The sequence below is a fragment of the Juglans regia genome, chromosome 14 (genome assembly GCF_001411555.2).
Source record: "Juglans regia cultivar Chandler chromosome 14, Walnut 2.0, whole genome shotgun sequence".
NCBI classification, from domain to species: domain Eukaryota; kingdom Viridiplantae; phylum Streptophyta; class Magnoliopsida; order Fagales; family Juglandaceae; genus Juglans; species Juglans regia.
Window position 1 is genome coordinate 7455922 of NC_049914.1, and position 15495 is coordinate 7471416.

Consider the following 15495-nt stretch of genomic DNA (forward strand, 5'->3'; position numbering starts at 1 on the left):
GATCCTTTAGATAACCAATGGAAGATCCTTTCAGTTTTAAAGTTATGAGTTTGTTTGTACAAATGAACAAAAAGCATCTCTTAGATGGAAATACCCCTAAATCAAATAGGCTTGGAGCATTTTATATTAACAAGAGTTTCAAATACCAACAAAAGTAATACCACCACCACCACCTGCGAAAGATCCATTGAGCAAAAAAGAGGAGCAAGCGCCAAGCAATGCTCTTCCACACTAGCCTCACGACCATCTTTCTCTTTCTCGCTTCTCTTTTCCTCTCATCCAATCCCCTAACCTCCATAGCTCTTGATTCTGAAGTGGGTATCTTCTCTCTCTCTCTTGCTGGTTTTTTTTTTTTGAGTTTTAAGTCTAAGTAAATCATACCATTGCTGGGTGGTTGAAATAAGGTTGTGCTGGTGACTAGGGGGAGGCTTAAGCTTGCCACTAGTTGTGGTTTGTGGACAACGATGGACCTGCGAAACGTGTCTCCCTCAAGGTCGGGTTCCTTAGTTGCATGAAGTACTTATTGCTAGCACAAAATACAGAAAACTCCAAAGAGAGAAAGTGGGAGTGCACTCAGTGAGAGTGTCTGAGAGAAAGAACAGGCCATCTGTTGAGGAAAAAGAAGGGAAGAGAAAGATGGAGTAAGAAAGAAGAAAGTGGGACCCAACTGTCAGACGATTGCGTCCCGACTGCATGCATCGACTGCATATAGAGTTTTTCGAGGAGGAAAATGAGGAGTCATTGTTAAGGAAGAATGAGGTGATGACTGAAATTGAGAAGGTTTTATTGATGAAAGAAACTTCTTGAAGGCAAAAATCAAGAGTGCTTCAGTTGAAAGAGGGGGATAGTTGCACTAAGTTTTTTCACAAGATGGTTAATTCACATAGGCGCAATAACGCTATTGAGGTACTTCATTCCAGTACCAATGTGCTTCACTCCCTTGGTGAGATTCAAGATTATATTGTGTAGTATTATGAAGATCTTCTAACTAAGATAGAGGAGTGGTGTCCTATGTTGGATGGTCTGAATTTTGACTAGTTGGATTTCTGTGCAGACAGCTGGTTGGAAATGCTTTTTGAAAAAAATGAGGTGTACAAAGTAGTGAGTGGAATATGTAAAGATAAAGCTTCAAGTCCAGATGGCTTCTATATGTCTTTTTTTCAAGAGTGTTGGGATATAGTGAAAGTAGAAGTTATGCAAGTATTCCAAGAATTTCATTCTTGTCAGAAGTTTGAGAAGTCCCTAAATACTACATTTATTGCACTCATCCCTAAGATAGCCAGTGCCCATGAGTTGAAAGATTTTCGTTCTATTAGTTTGATAGGTGAGATCTATAAAATTATTTCGAATGTGCTAGCTAATCGTATGAGTACTGTGATAGATAAAGTCATTTCTAAATCTCAAAATGCTTTCATTAAGGGAGTCAAATCTTGGATTCGATTTTGATTGCTAATGAGTGTTTGGACAGCCGAATGAGGATATGTATTTCGAGGATTTTTTGCAAGCTTGACATGGAAAAAGCATACGACCACGTGTGCTTGGATTTTTTTTTTTTTTTTAATGCTAAGAAGATGTGGGTTTGGGGATTGGTGGTGTGGATGGGTTAGACATTGTGTTTCGACCGCTCAATTCTCTATATTAGTTAATGGAAACTCTTGTGTGTTTTTTTTCGAGTTCAAGGGATTTTAGACAAGGGAATCCATTATCCCTTTTCCTTTTTGTTTTAGTGATGGAGGCATTGAGTCGTATGGTAGAAGCTATTGTAAGGGAGGTTTTCTCTCTGGTTTTTCGGTGGGAAATAATAATAACGGTACTATTTCAATCTCCAATTTATTATTTGTGGATGATACTCTCATTTTTTGCGATGCTGATAGTGGACAGATTCAAACTTTAAGGATTGTATTATTTTGCTTTGAATCTGTCTCGAACCTCAAGCTGAATTTGGGCAAGTCAGAATTGGTACCAATGAGAGATGTGATGAATATTAACCATTTAGCGGATTTGTTGGGCTGCAAAATTGCTTCTCTTCCAATGAAATATATTGGGCTTCCATTGGGAGCGTCGTTCAAAATAAAGAATATATGTGATGGTGTTTTAGAAAAAGGTTGAGAAAAGATTGTCAGGTTGGAAACATTTATATTTATCTGAAGGGGGAAGACTAACCCTTATTAAAAGCACAATTTCCAATCTTCCCACGTATTATATTTCCTTATTCCCATTACCGATTGGTGTGGCTAACCGGATTGAGAAGTTGTTTAGAGCATTTTTGTGGGGTGGTATGGGAGAGAAGAATAAATTACATCTTGTAAGTTGGCATATGGTGTGTTGTCCAATTGTGAATAGAGGTTTGGGGGTACAAAACTTGAGTAATTTTAACAAGGCACTATTAGGGAAGTGGCCGTGGAGATATCAAATGGAAGGGGACTCATTGTGGAGAGAGGTTATTGATCGAAAGTATGAATGTGATTGGAAGGGATGGTGCTCTAAAGAGGGTAGAGGATCTTATGGTGCGTGCTTATGGAAATATAATAGAAAGGGGTAGGATATTTTTGTAAAACATATTAGGTTTGAGGTTGGAATGGGTGCAAGAATTCGTTTTTGGTTCAATGAATGGTGTGGTGAGAGAGCTCTTCATTCTATTTTCCTAGTAGTTTTCAGCTTGGTTGGAAATCAGCAGGCTACTATTTCAGAGGTGTTAAGTAGTGCTAATGGGACTGTGTATTGGAATGTTACTTTCACTAGAAACGTACAGGATTGAAAACTTAATGAGATTGCAGATTTTTTTAGTTTCTTGTATTCTCTAAATATAGGAGGAAATGAGAGAGATCAAATGTTGTGAAAATACACGGGGAGCAAAAAGTTTTCAGTTAAATCTTATTATAAGATGTTGTCTAGTCAGCAACAATTCTCTTTTTCGTGGAAGAGTATTTGGAGGGCGTTTGTGCCATCTAAAGTTGCCTTTTTCACTTGGACAGCCGCACTTAAGAAGATTTTGACAGTTGACAATTTAAGGAAACGTGGCAAAGTTGTTATGGAGTGGTGCTTCATGTGTAAGAAAAATGGTGAATCGATTGATCATTTACTCTTACATTGTGAGGTGGTTAGAGAGTTATGGATTGGGACTCTTGGTAGAGCTGGGCTGGGTTGGGTTTTGCCAATGAGAGTAGTGGGTCTACTAGCAAGATGGAATAGGCGGCACATAAGCTCTCAGTTGGCAGCGGCGTGGAGGATGATTCTTTTGTATATTATGTGGTGTTTATGGATAGAAATGAATGAGAGGTGCTTCAATGACAAGGAGCGAACTGTTGAGGAAATCTAGAAATTGTTTGTGTCTTCTTTGCTGCAGTGGTTTTCGGCTACAATTCTTAAGGGAGGAAATGCTCATGAGTTTTTGTTTTCTATTCAGGTTTTTAGAATGTAATTAGGTACTTCTTTTGTATACTTCCTGTATACACATGCTTCGTCTAGTTTCATTCAATAAAGTTTTTTACTTATAAAAAAAAAAAAAACAACAAAACCAGATCGCTTTAAAAGAAAAGAAAAACTAAGAAACTAGCTCTAGTCAGAGTACATTGTGCTTAAACACTACTTCCAAACCATAAACGTATAACGATTCTCTGGTTATCATCTTTAAGCTAAACAGATTAAAAATTACTTTTAGATGCAATATCACTCGTTCTTCAACAGCTTTCAGATGTATCTTCACTTAGCACCTCATATGTTTTTTTTTTTTTTTTGATAAGTACTTAACACCTCATATGTAATCAGAAGGATTGGCAAGTGTGAGATATCTTTTTCCATTCATGCTGGAGGCTGTTAGGATTTTAACCCAGAAAATAATAGATTAGTCACACTGTCATAGAGTCTTGCTCAGTATTTCCTAGTTCTCTTGTTCCACCAAATGCTTATTTACCAGCAACTTCTGAATTTCAACTGTGTTCAGAAGTCCTTCAGGAACAAAAGAATTAACTGAAAAAACAACTACCTGCTAGACCATCCTGATAGCTCCTATAACAAAACTTGCTAGCAACAAACCCCTCAAAAACTGATTTCTCCCATATTATCAAGAAGTCCAGCCTTCAAAAGATAATAAGACTTGGGTATTGATTGAAACCGATGCAAAACAAATGAAACTAAATTTGTTTTTAAATTGCCTCTAAGTCTCGTTTCGTACATGTACATCTTATGCAAACATTCAGGAGTTCTATGAGAGAATTTGATACCAAGCAAACAAAGCTCACTGTTTCTCATTCATGACAAGCAAAACCTCCCCACCATTATCAATGATGTAATCTAAGAATCCCCTAACTTCTTCAGTATCTTTAAAAGTCTCAGGAGCAACAAGATCACTGTCCAAATTATACCAAACACCATTAATCTTTTTCAACGCAACCCAATGCCTACCTTTCCAAATCCCACCAAACTTTCTAACCGACACATTGAGTACAATACCCATCAGAGTTTCCTCGGATGCATCGAGATTAATCATAGACGCTCCATTCCGTCGATCATGCCAGATTACACTCTTCCCTTTCCCTTCCAAGGCTGCAATTAGGACATTTATGTCATAGTTTCCCGTAATGGTATTATGATGAGGCTTAAAGAGCGCGGATATTGGCGTCCAGGTCACCTTGTTCGGATCATCAAGAACAAGTTTCTCAGCAATTTCATTCAAGCTAGCTCGAGTAAACGCGTCCTTTTGCTGTTTCAAAACGTGATGATTTTATATGAATAACGAACCCAGTAGGAGATCAAATTAAACAAATATTTTATATACTTCATCTCGAAAATAAGATCACATGCGAAGTTATGTTCGTCTGCTGAAAAACAGAGGAAAAAAATCCCATTTAAACATAAAACCCTGGCCTCTCCTGAACCAGAATTGTTGTTCAGGTATGTCAAAAAAAAAAAGAAAAAAAAGAATGGTTGTTCTGGGCGTTGTAGAGTGGAGAAGAGCGAGTTACATTAACATGGGTTCCAAACAAGAGAAATTAGAATATGAATGCTTCTTTTCTTTTCTTTTTTTTTTTTTTTTTTTATCGGTAAACAAAATTTTATTGATCATGAGAATAGGCAAAAGTCCAGGAACAAGGGAGAAAATGGAGGGGTTTTTCTTTCTTTTTTTTTTTTTTTTTTTAACTAGTAGAATGAAGGTTCAAGAAATTAGATGGCAAGAAATTTTCTCACCAACCGAACAAACCTTTGTAAGAAGTAATGGGTTTAGGAAAAGGTACCTGAAAGAGATTGTTGAGCGAGTGTAAAAGGCAGAACTGTAATCTTTGCCGCTCATGATAAATTTGCGTATTCTCGGAAGCCATCTTCAATTTCTCAATTCCTCCAATTCTTACAGACTGCGAGTCTTATGTGATAACAAAAGGAAGATAAATTTTAGGGTTTTCAGCTTTACTCGCTTAGAAACCCGAATCCTAACCTCAGGCCGTAATTCCTTTCGGAAATGGATCTTTTACGATATTCTTTTCCTCCACCGCGGCCGCGGGAGATGCTTCCAGTTTGGTGCTTTTTTGCACTTCCAATTCTTTATTGTTACAGGTTTCCGAAAGTTTGAACGTTGCATCGACTCGTACTAGTGTTTACATTTTTATCTTATTGGATTGGATTGATGCGATATTTTTCGATAATTCTTATACTATTTTTTTTAAAAGAAAAATTATATTATGAGGAAATATAAAACCTATATTGTAATCTATAGTATTGATATTACGTTTCGCAGTCCAAGCAACTCCACAAAAGCCTAACCCATCCACCTGCAACTAGAGAGAAATGAGGGCTTCGGGGTGGCAGGGAACACCTTCGATGCTGTTACGATCCCACATTGACTAAGTATGAGATTAGTTGATGGTTTATAAGCCTCTAGGCACCCTTCTCTTGTAAGCTAGTTTTCAAAGGTGAGTTCTACCTAGTAGGTTCATAACAAATGGTATCAGAGCCACCCCACATCTAAAGCCATGTTGCAACGGTTGCAAACGTGTGGCACGGGGGGTGATGCCGGCATGGCAGTGTTCGCCCAGAGTTAGGAAAAGACCTAGTGCACAGCCAGCCCGTGTGAGCGCTGGGACCGTCGTGGACGTCGGTTGAGGAGCGTGGTGGTTGTTACGATCCCACATTGACTAAGTATGGGATTAGTTGATGGTTTATAAGCGCCTAGACACCCTTCTCTTGTAAGCTAGTTTTCAAGGGTGAGTTCTACCTAGTGGGTTCATAACAGATGCTAAAGTCAGTATGAATTTATTGGGAGAATAATGAACTGAAGTGTTAAAGTGTCTGAACCCCTCTCCTAACTAAGGGAGGGGCTATCTATATCTGGTCGGGGCAATCCTAGGGAGAGAGGTGGTGGGTGTGCCGCTCCGTATTGGGGTCGGGTGTCCCTGCCATCTCTCTACTACACAATAGGCTTGCCAGACTTGATCATGGTCATTACTGACACCCTAAGAGGCACGTCGTGGCATGCCTAAACCTGAGATTCATTAAACGCGGCATGGCTCCATGTCGTAACGTGCCTGTTTCCATCCCATTAAATGCAGTGTGGCACCGATCTGGTGTGTCCATCCCTTTGGTCTGTCCAGACGCCAAGGTTCAAGGACTAGGGCTGTCCCTGAGTGACGGCTAGTAAGGGTGTCAGACATGCATGCCTTCCATCCCTTGGCCAGCACGCGTTGTTCAAAGGCTTCCCTTCCCAGTCCCCCTAGGCTAACCTGGCCTAGCCCTTGTCCTCGGCCTTGTGACTCTTCAGGCCTTGCGAACCGGGCTCATTCTCTCTAGCTCGACCCTAGAGATTACTCTCCTGGCCCAGCCTTAGGGATTACTCCCCTCACATATAAAAATTAATTTTTTTACAGATAAATCTTTTTTTTTTAAACAAATACACCACACTATTTAGCATTATTCTTTTTAAAATAATAAATATTAATAATTTATACATAATACCGACTGAAAGGTCCAAAACACAATACCAGAACACGGAACCATGCCAAAATAATTCCACTGTTCTTGCACAACAGATAGGATAAAAATATTTAGAGGAAAAAAAAAGATAGAAATAGAAAAAGAATATAGAAGATCCAATTTACATGACCTTTTGCTTCGATTCATGTGAGAGAACTTTCTCAACGAGACGTTATCTTAAGCACACGAGAAACCCGAATGACAACACGAGGTTTCCAATTTATCATGGAATGTACAGACAGAAAGGTGATTGGGAGCAAACTTCTCCCACTAGAATGCTCATTTGGAACAAAGAAAACTTCATGCGATCAAAGGTTGTACCGATTGAGAAGTTATGCAACACAACACTAAGAGAAAGTCAAACTATCAATACCATATACTTACAACTATTCTTTAACTAGTTTATAATTCATTTTAAATCAATTAATATAATTATGACACTTCATTAAAAAATAATTTTAATTTTACTTAAATACTGTTCATTTTAAGTAAAGTAATAAATTAGTTGTAAAATAATTGTAAATTTATCATTTTTTCTATAAAAAACTTATATTTTTTTCAACCCTTCGGGATTAACTCAAGTGGTAAAAGCCTTGAACTTGAGAGTATGCTCCCCCAAGTCTAAAATTCAAATCCCATTGAGTGCAAACAATCTTTAAAAGTCATCGGACTGAAAAATTTTTCCCTTGAATTACTCAAGATGCACTTGTAGAAAACTCATTACCGAGTACCACCCCTAGGATTAGTCGGAATGCTGTTCTTAGACACCCGATATCAAAAAAAAAAAAAACTTATATTTTTTTCAAGTTCAATGAATAGTATATTTTTAAAGTGAAACAATATGTATTTTAGTCCTCTCACATCTTATTAATAAATAAAATAACTAAATAGATACAATCCATAGGGTGTGAAAAACTCTATAAAATGCTCCGAAATGCGTTTAAATCCGCTTTTTAAGAACAAGTTTTTCTTCTTAAAATAAAATTAAAGAAAATACATAAGAGATTTTTCTAAATAAATAAATCGTTGCCCTCGTCAATAACATTAAAATTCAAAATGAATATTCTAGTTTCGTTTTCATGATAAATCGCAAGGTTAATAACATGGTATGTATATTTATCTTATAAGCCTATGTCAGAGACTAGGCAAAGTCAATGTATATACTATATATGGCCAGTGCAGTTGATTGAATTTGCGGACATTTTATCATTCATTTTGTTCCTCAAGACTCTTATGATGGAGCATAGAAGAAACATGGAAGCCAGTTTCAGCTACTTCCCAGCCCCACGACTTATATCAGCCTGGCAATGAGATTGAATCTGCCTCACATGGATCAGGAATCCCGAACCATGGATAGAAGCTTCCCCCCCTGTGCAAGCACAGAAAAAAAACAGGCAAAAAGAAAATGCACGCTCCCTACGCAGGCATTATCCTGTTCAGGTTCAAAGGGACTGTCTCAGCCTGACCTGCCTGACATCCTAGCCATATTTTAGCTAGAGCTTAAGCAGATTCAGGCACCCCCGGTGCATCTCTTATGTCAATTCACCAGCAAAAGAAATTGAAGATGAAAATTAAACATGGTGCGAGAGCATTTTTATTACTGAGGAAGCACATGAAACAGACAGAATAAAAATAGACATGTCTTAAAGCAAAACAAACTAAACTTTCCAAAAGTGTTCTGATATGCCAATCATGCACCATGTCTCCAAGATTTCCAAACCGATTATCCTCGTACCTTTGATCCTGCAAATTACATGCTGTCAGAATTTACCGTTTTAACATGGGGGAAAAAGAACCTAAAAATGCTTTGTGAGAAAATTTGCACAAAGCATCTGATATCATTCATCCTGATTATCCTTGTAGTTGGGATTTAGCATGCAAAAAAGAAATGTTAATCCGATATGTCAGGTGTTGGAAGGCATACAAGCATCCATCATGTGTATCACTTCAAATAAATCACATTAAATTATGTTTACCCAACACAAATGGCCTGATTTTGCTTGTTCTAAACTAAACCGATACTGTGGCATCTACTGCCTTCCTTGTTTCTGGCATCAGGAAAAATAAACATTATGATCTAGATGCACCCTGCCAAAAGGGAAGTGCTTGTTATACTCAGCAGCTCCTATTACATGAGAGGGGGCTTGATGTCCCCTTGAAGCACATGGCATGCCCATGAGATGCAGCATTCATCAATTTTTCGGCCAGATAATAAATTTAAAAAACTTTGTCCATACATATTTACTGGATTTCTTCCTCTTTTTTTTTTTAAATCAGGAGGCTGCAAGTTTTGGATCACTATTTTCAAATTCAAAGTTGTAGATCCTAATTGGAAAAAAACAAAGCTCCGGGAAGGCATTTCATGAGGATTAAGGGGGTGAAAGAAAAGAGAAAATCTAAACATACTGACCTTCAACTCTCTGATGAACTCAAGGAACTTGCTGGCAAGTAGATCTCTCCGCCTATTTCACCATGTTGTTCTCCACTGACAGTTTTCTTAGCAGCCAGAAACTCAGCACTCATAGCATCCATCCCACCTTGCACAGCTTCCTCAGCACTTCCATAGCCATGCTCCTCAGCATATTTCCTCACATCCTCTGTTATTTTCATAGAGCAGAATTTAGGTCCACACATGGAACAAAAATGGGCTACCTTGGCACCTTCTGCTGGCAGGGTTTCATCATGGAAAGACATAGCAGTCATAGGGTCCAATGACAAAGCAAATTGGTCCATCCACCGGAACTCAAATCTCGCCTTGCTTAATGCATCATCCCAGGCTTGAGCATGTGGGTGACCTTTGGCTAAATCAGCTGCATGAGCAGCTATCTTATATGCTATAACTCCAGCCTTCACGTCATCCCGGTTTGGCAACCCAAGGTGTTCTTTCGGAGTTACATAACACAGAAGAGCAGTGCCCAAAGCTCCAATATTGGCAGCACCAATTGCAGAGGTGATGTGATCATATCCAGGGGCGATGTCAGTAGTTAAAGGACCAAGAGTGTAGAAAGGTGCTTCATTACACCATTCCAGCTGTTTTTGCATGTTTTCAGGAATCTTGTGCATTGGAATATGTCCAGGCCCTTCATTCATGACCTGAAAATGCATAAATTGTTGAGTAATAATGATGGATTGCTCAAACTAAAACTTGGAAAAAAAAAAAAAAAAAGAGCAGCAGTTGATCATAATCAGTGCAATGTTAAATATGTTGGTACCCTAAAGTTCCATTTCATTTTATATTTCACCAAGTAATCTGTCATGTTGAGAGAACAAATAATTTTATTCAACTAAAAAACTAGTAACTCCATTAATTAATTCTTCCAAGGCCAATTGAACTGAGTAGGTCCAATCACAGGTGCTACACCATCCCCACCAATTAATAGCTTAATTAAATGTACTAGTAGCTTATGTTCACCAAATCTTATGACAATATGATAGCCATGCACAGGCTCTCTTTTGGTGCAAAGATAAGCCAGTGTAAAACTAAGAACTAATAGAATGGCAACTTTCAAAAACTAGACATTTTCAAAATTAACATTTTCAGCAGTAGAAGTTAGATATCCAAAATGTTGTAAAATACACACCCTATTTCTACTTAAGAAGGACAGGACTTCAACAGTAGTAAGATCAGAAGATATATTTAAACCTCATAAGAGTAAAAACGCAGCTTAAATTTCAGTCAATTCCTCCAATTGTCACATTGATATGGCAAAGGCCTCTAACATTTTTCAAATTTTATTACCTGTACATCCTTTTCCCATGCTCTTCGGGTCAGTTCTCCCTGAGTCAAGAGCTCTGCAAACTGAGCAGTGTCATTTGCATCATAAATGGACCCAGGTCTTAGCCCATCTCCGATTGACAGGGCCACATCATATTGATTACAGATGTCAAGTATGTCATCCCAGTGCTCATATGCAAAATTCTCCTTATGGTAAGTTAAGCACCACTTTGCATGAATGGATCCTCCACGTGAGACAATACCTGTCATTCGCTTCGCTGTTAGTGGGATGTATCGTAGCAGAACCCCAGCATGAATAGTGAAGTAATCTACACCCTGCTCAGCTTGTTCAATCAGGGTGTCTCTGAAAGCTTCCCAGGTAAGGTTTTCGGCAATTCCATTCACTTTTTCAAGTGCTTGATAGATAGGTACAGTCCCAACTGGTACAGCAGAGTTACGTAGGATCCACTCACGTGTCTCATGGATGTGGCGACCTGTAGAGAGATCCATGACAGTGTCCGCACCCCACATAGTTGCCCATTGGACCTTATAAACTTCTTCTTCGATAGAGCTAGCAACAGCAGAATTTCCAATGTTAGCATTCACTTTGACCAAAAAGTTTCTTCCAACTATCATTGGCTCCAGCTCCAAGTGCTTCTTATTGGAAGGGATGATTGCTCGCCCACGAGCGACCTCTGACCTCACAAATTCTGGGTCAAGCTTCTCTCGAGTGGCACAGAACAACATTTCCTCAGTTATAATTCCCTGCTTAGCATAGTACATTTGCGTGTATCTGGGAACACCTAATTTCTCCCGCCTGTCAACCCAGTCTTTGCGCAGATTTGGTAGTCCTGTTTAAAAAATGACGTCAATCCAAACTGGCCAAGTAATATATGAAAATGAATGCCCAAACAGTAGAAAGACACTGAAGAAAAAGCCAATAGAGCTTTTTTTTTTTTATAGGTAATCAAGAAGTTTTATTCATAATAATAGGCATAACCAAGTACACAAAACGTATATATGAGTAATACCTAAGTAGGATTTACAGGAAAAAAAAAATAGAACTATCACTAAAAGAAACTATCTTCAAAGCAATCAGCACCAAAATAAACATGTCAGAATGCCATGTAACTTTGACTCAAACAAGGGTAGATATATGAAACTGGAACGTAATTTGCATACCAATGCGAGGGCTGTAATTTTGAGGACCAGTTGTGTCGTAAGTGTCAAAGTTAGGCTCATCCCCAGCTAGGTGGACGCGTCGAAAGGGAACCTTGAGCACATGACCAGATTGTTCATGAATAACTTCCCTGTATGGCAGATCATGCATCAATTCATTGCAATCAAATACATCCAACTCAGTGTATTTTACGTGGGTGTCAATAGGAACACCATGAGTAGACAAGTGTTAGCAAACCAAACATATCAAGACGAAAACAATCCATCATATAACAGTGGAAGAAGAGCAAGAGATGTACTTGTATTCTTTGGTGCTCTTTGGAAAACATTGTTCAAAGGATGGAAGTGGCAGAAAATCAGGAGAAGCAGGATCAACTGTATGCTTCCTTTGTTGGGTTTTATCTGAATTGGTTGTTGGGGGATCAAAGGTTAATGTGGCTCTAGGGCTCGAGCTAACAGACAAAGTGAATGTTTCCTTCTTAGATGCGCTTGAGACCCGCCCAACCACATCAAACCCTGGCAAGAAGGCAGTACTTGGGTACTTTGCTGAAGCAGCATGGTTTCCATTCTGGCACACAGCTGATGTTAAACTAGCATGCAGTGATGCCATCTCTATAGGCCGATCTGAACACTGTTCAAGTAATAAAAAAGTTACAATTAGTTGACAACCAATCATACACGACAAATCCGAGTAATATTATTTACAAAGCAAGCCTCAGGTTTGCATGCAAGTCTCTCTTTAAATACTTTTTTTTTGTCCCAATTTTTTTCAAGGGGTTTGGCCTGGAGATCACATGAAAATTAAGGCCTCGTTTAGTTACACAAGTGAGATGAGATGAGATGAAAATTAAAAGTTGAATAAAATATTGATAGAATATAATTTTTTAATATTATTTTTGTTTTGAGATTTGAAAAAATTGAATTGTGTTTTGTATTTTTTTTAGAATTTGAAAAAATTATAATAATGAGATGAGATGAGATGGTACATAAAAACAAATCAGGCCTAATTTTTACTGTATATATTAATAAACCGCAAATCCAGTAAATCGATGGAAAAAAATTAGCTTTTAAGACTAAAATAAAACATAAAAGGCCTGATAATTACTAATTACTGACGTTTATGTGAACAGTGACATCATATAGAATATACGGCATCTATATTCTCGAAATACTTAATAATCGTTGAAAAATCGCTTGCAACAAAAATTGTAGTCTGAGGCACTGTTTGGTTGGAGAAGGAAAATAACAAAAACCTATACTCAGTAGAGCTGAATACAAGGTAGCGTTTTGCAATCATATTTCCTTGTTTTTCACGGCAACCAAACAGAACGAAAAGAACATTAACAACCTACATAAGCATTCATTAAAAAAACACAACAACAATAAATCGAAGTGATTGTGCCTCCGAAACGAAAATATGCATGGAAATTTTGAGTTCTCAATAGAAACTACAGATTTACGGGAGAAGAAGATTGGAAGTAGAGAGAAACCTGATACACACACCTGGGCTTATCTTCTTAGCACTCACTCTCTCACTGAGAAGTTCTGAGCTCACAATCTCACACGCCTAAGATTAGTGGGCGGCTAGGCTTTTATAGGAAGCACGGGACTACTTCCAAAAGATACCCAAAAAGCGATTGCGGAGCATTTGCATTTGCATTGATTAGTTAAATGATTTTTTAAATTTAATAAATATCATTCATATTTATTTGATATTAAATTAGTTAAATTATTTTTATCTAAATTATAAATTATAATAAATTTATTTTTTTAAAATATATAAAAAAATTATAATAAGTCTAAAAATATTTTTTAAGATTATTATATTATAAATATGAAATTTTTATTTATATGAAATTTTACCATCTACATACATATGAGATAATTATATTATAGATTGTTAGATTATAAAAATAAAAATGAATATGATTTGTTGAAGGTTATTAAAAATTATGAAAATAAAATAAAAAATAATTAAAAAATATAAATAATAAAAAATAATAATACTTTATTATTATAGAGAGTGTGATGACTAATCTAATGTAGATTTCAAATTTTGAATGATTAGCTAAAAGTGAAAAAGTTACATATTAGTTAAAATTTAAAGAATAGGATGGTCAATCCAATGCTAATGCTCTGCACTAGCAATGGCTTATTCATCTTTATCTTCATCTTCATATTTACATAATATCTTTAAATTCATCTACATTTATCTATGCATTTCTAAATTTTTATATAGCTATGAATAATACTTCTTCAAATTTAAAGAAGCTGTATTCACTCTCTAAACATTATTTTTTAATATTTTTTTCTCTCTCATACCAATTAAAATCAAATTTCTGTAATTTGTATTAAAATGATTTTGATATATGAAATTTATATCAAGTTAATGATACAAAATATTTCTTAGTACATATTAATATTTATTGATAAAATTGATCATTTTGATATATGAAATTAGTAATATTTAGATATATGAAATATGTATTTTTGAGCACATGGTGCTAATTGTAAATATATAAAAAATAATAATTTTAAGAAAAAAATTAAAAATAATAATATTTTATCATTATTTGATTCAAAGATGCATAATCTAATATAAAAGTTTTTCTTAATATATAAAATCAATCTTTAAAATATGTGATTTTAAAGATGCATATAGAGAAACCAATACCAGTTCTGACACCCTTCGCGTGACTTCCCTATCGGGTCTTTATTTTAGCTTTTTATAACTAAGAACTCAAAATTATTATTTATCCTTTTTAATTACCATTTCTTAATTATATTAAATTATTATTTAATTATTTGATGAATAAAATATAAAAAACAACTTTAAATCATTTAATATCATATTAAAAATAATAACGAATAACACTCCATCTTAAAAATTAGCCATTTAGGTTAGATTTGAATAATGAGTTGAGATGAAAGTTAAAAATTAAATAAAATATTGTTATAAAATTATTTTTTAATATTATTATTATTTTAAAATTTGAAAAAGTTAAATTCTTAATTGTATTTTATATAAAAATTTGTGAAAATTATAATGATGAGATGAGATGAATTAAGAGTGTTTTCCAATTCAAACCGGGTCTCAAACTATAACTTGTTTATGTCATTACAAATCTCAATTTATGTTATAAATTAGAGTTTTAGAGAAGCTTTTCAATTCTTATATTTATTTTGTCTTTTACCTTAAAGGCAAAATTGATATAAATTAAAAATATTAACTGTAAATTTAATTTTTGATAATTGAAATACAAAATGAGAGCGGGTGATATTTAGTGAATTTTCTTGTTCAATTTTTTTTAAAAAAAAATAGCATCTAATAGGATGAGGTGAATTAAATGGATTTTGTTTTTCATTTATTGTAAAATTGGTAAGCACATTAAATATGACACCTTTTTTTCACCCATTTTTATGCAATTAAATTGAATCTCTAATTGGCCAAAAGAGGAAAAATCAACTTCGTTAAATTGCTATAATTTTTTTCCTAAAAAATGTAAAACAACCCTTTTTCTTGTATCCTCCTTTTATATTTCCAAAGCTTAATTACCTAGTCATAAAAAAAGAAAAAAAAAAGAAAAAAAAAAAAAGGACTTTCCTACACCGCTGCTATTTTCTCACCTCGTAATTTT

General features: G+C 35.8%; 2 protein-coding genes across 4 annotated transcripts; both read right to left on the reverse strand.

Annotated features, from left to right (window-relative positions):
• Window positions 1-4128: 4128 nt before the first annotated feature.
• LOC108979256 (josephin-like protein) lies at window positions 4129-5583 on the reverse strand. Its single transcript, XM_018949903.2, has 2 exons — window positions 5235-5583; window positions 4129-4702 (listed from the first exon to the last, which is right to left on the reverse strand). The coding sequence occupies exons 1-2, from the start codon at window positions 5316-5318 to the stop codon at window positions 4238-4240; spliced, it is 549 nt and encodes a 182-aa protein (XP_018805448.1). The 5' UTR covers window positions 5319-5583; the 3' UTR covers window positions 4129-4237.
• Window positions 5584-8002: 2419 nt separating this feature from the next.
• Window positions 8003-13484, reverse strand: LOC108979240 (phosphomethylpyrimidine synthase, chloroplastic). 3 transcript variants are annotated; one of them, XM_018949892.2, is made up of 7 exons: window positions 13348-13458; window positions 12157-12488; window positions 11861-11988; window positions 10703-11529; window positions 9374-10056; window positions 8699-8706; window positions 8003-8462 (listed from the first exon to the last, which is right to left on the reverse strand). In XM_018949892.2, exons 2-5 carry the CDS (start codon window positions 12465-12467, stop codon window positions 9376-9378), a joined length of 1947 nt encoding a protein of 648 aa, XP_018805437.1. In that variant the 5' UTR covers window positions 12468-12488; window positions 13348-13458; the 3' UTR covers window positions 8003-8462; window positions 8699-8706; window positions 9374-9375. The 3 variants fall into 3 exon arrangements, with proteins under 3 accessions (XP_018805437.1, XP_018805432.1, XP_018805424.1); XM_018949887.2 differs by having other exon boundaries at window positions 8203-8706; window positions 13361-13484; XM_018949879.2 differs by having other exon boundaries at window positions 8203-8706.
• Window positions 13485-15495: the final 2011 nt, after the last annotated feature.

Coding starts and splice junctions, on each gene's coding strand:
- LOC108979256 (XM_018949903.2), bottom strand. CDS start 5,318: ATGGCTTCCGAGAATACGCAAATTTATCATGAGCGGCAAAGATTACAG. Junction 4,703..5,234: donor CGCTCAACAATCTCTTTCAG/GTACCTTTTCCT, acceptor GTTTTGAAACAG/CAAAAGGACGCGTTTACTCG.
- LOC108979240 (XM_018949892.2), bottom strand. CDS start 12,467: ATGGCATCACTGCATGCTAGTTTAACATCAGCTGTGTGCCAGAATGGA. Junction 11,530..11,860: donor AAATTACAGCCCTCGCATTG/GTATGCAAATTA, acceptor TTTTTTAAACAG/GACTACCAAATCTGCGCAAA. Junction 10,057..10,702: donor CATGGGAAAAGGATGTACAG/GTAATAAAATTT, acceptor ATGCATTTTCAG/GTCATGAATGAAGGGCCTGG.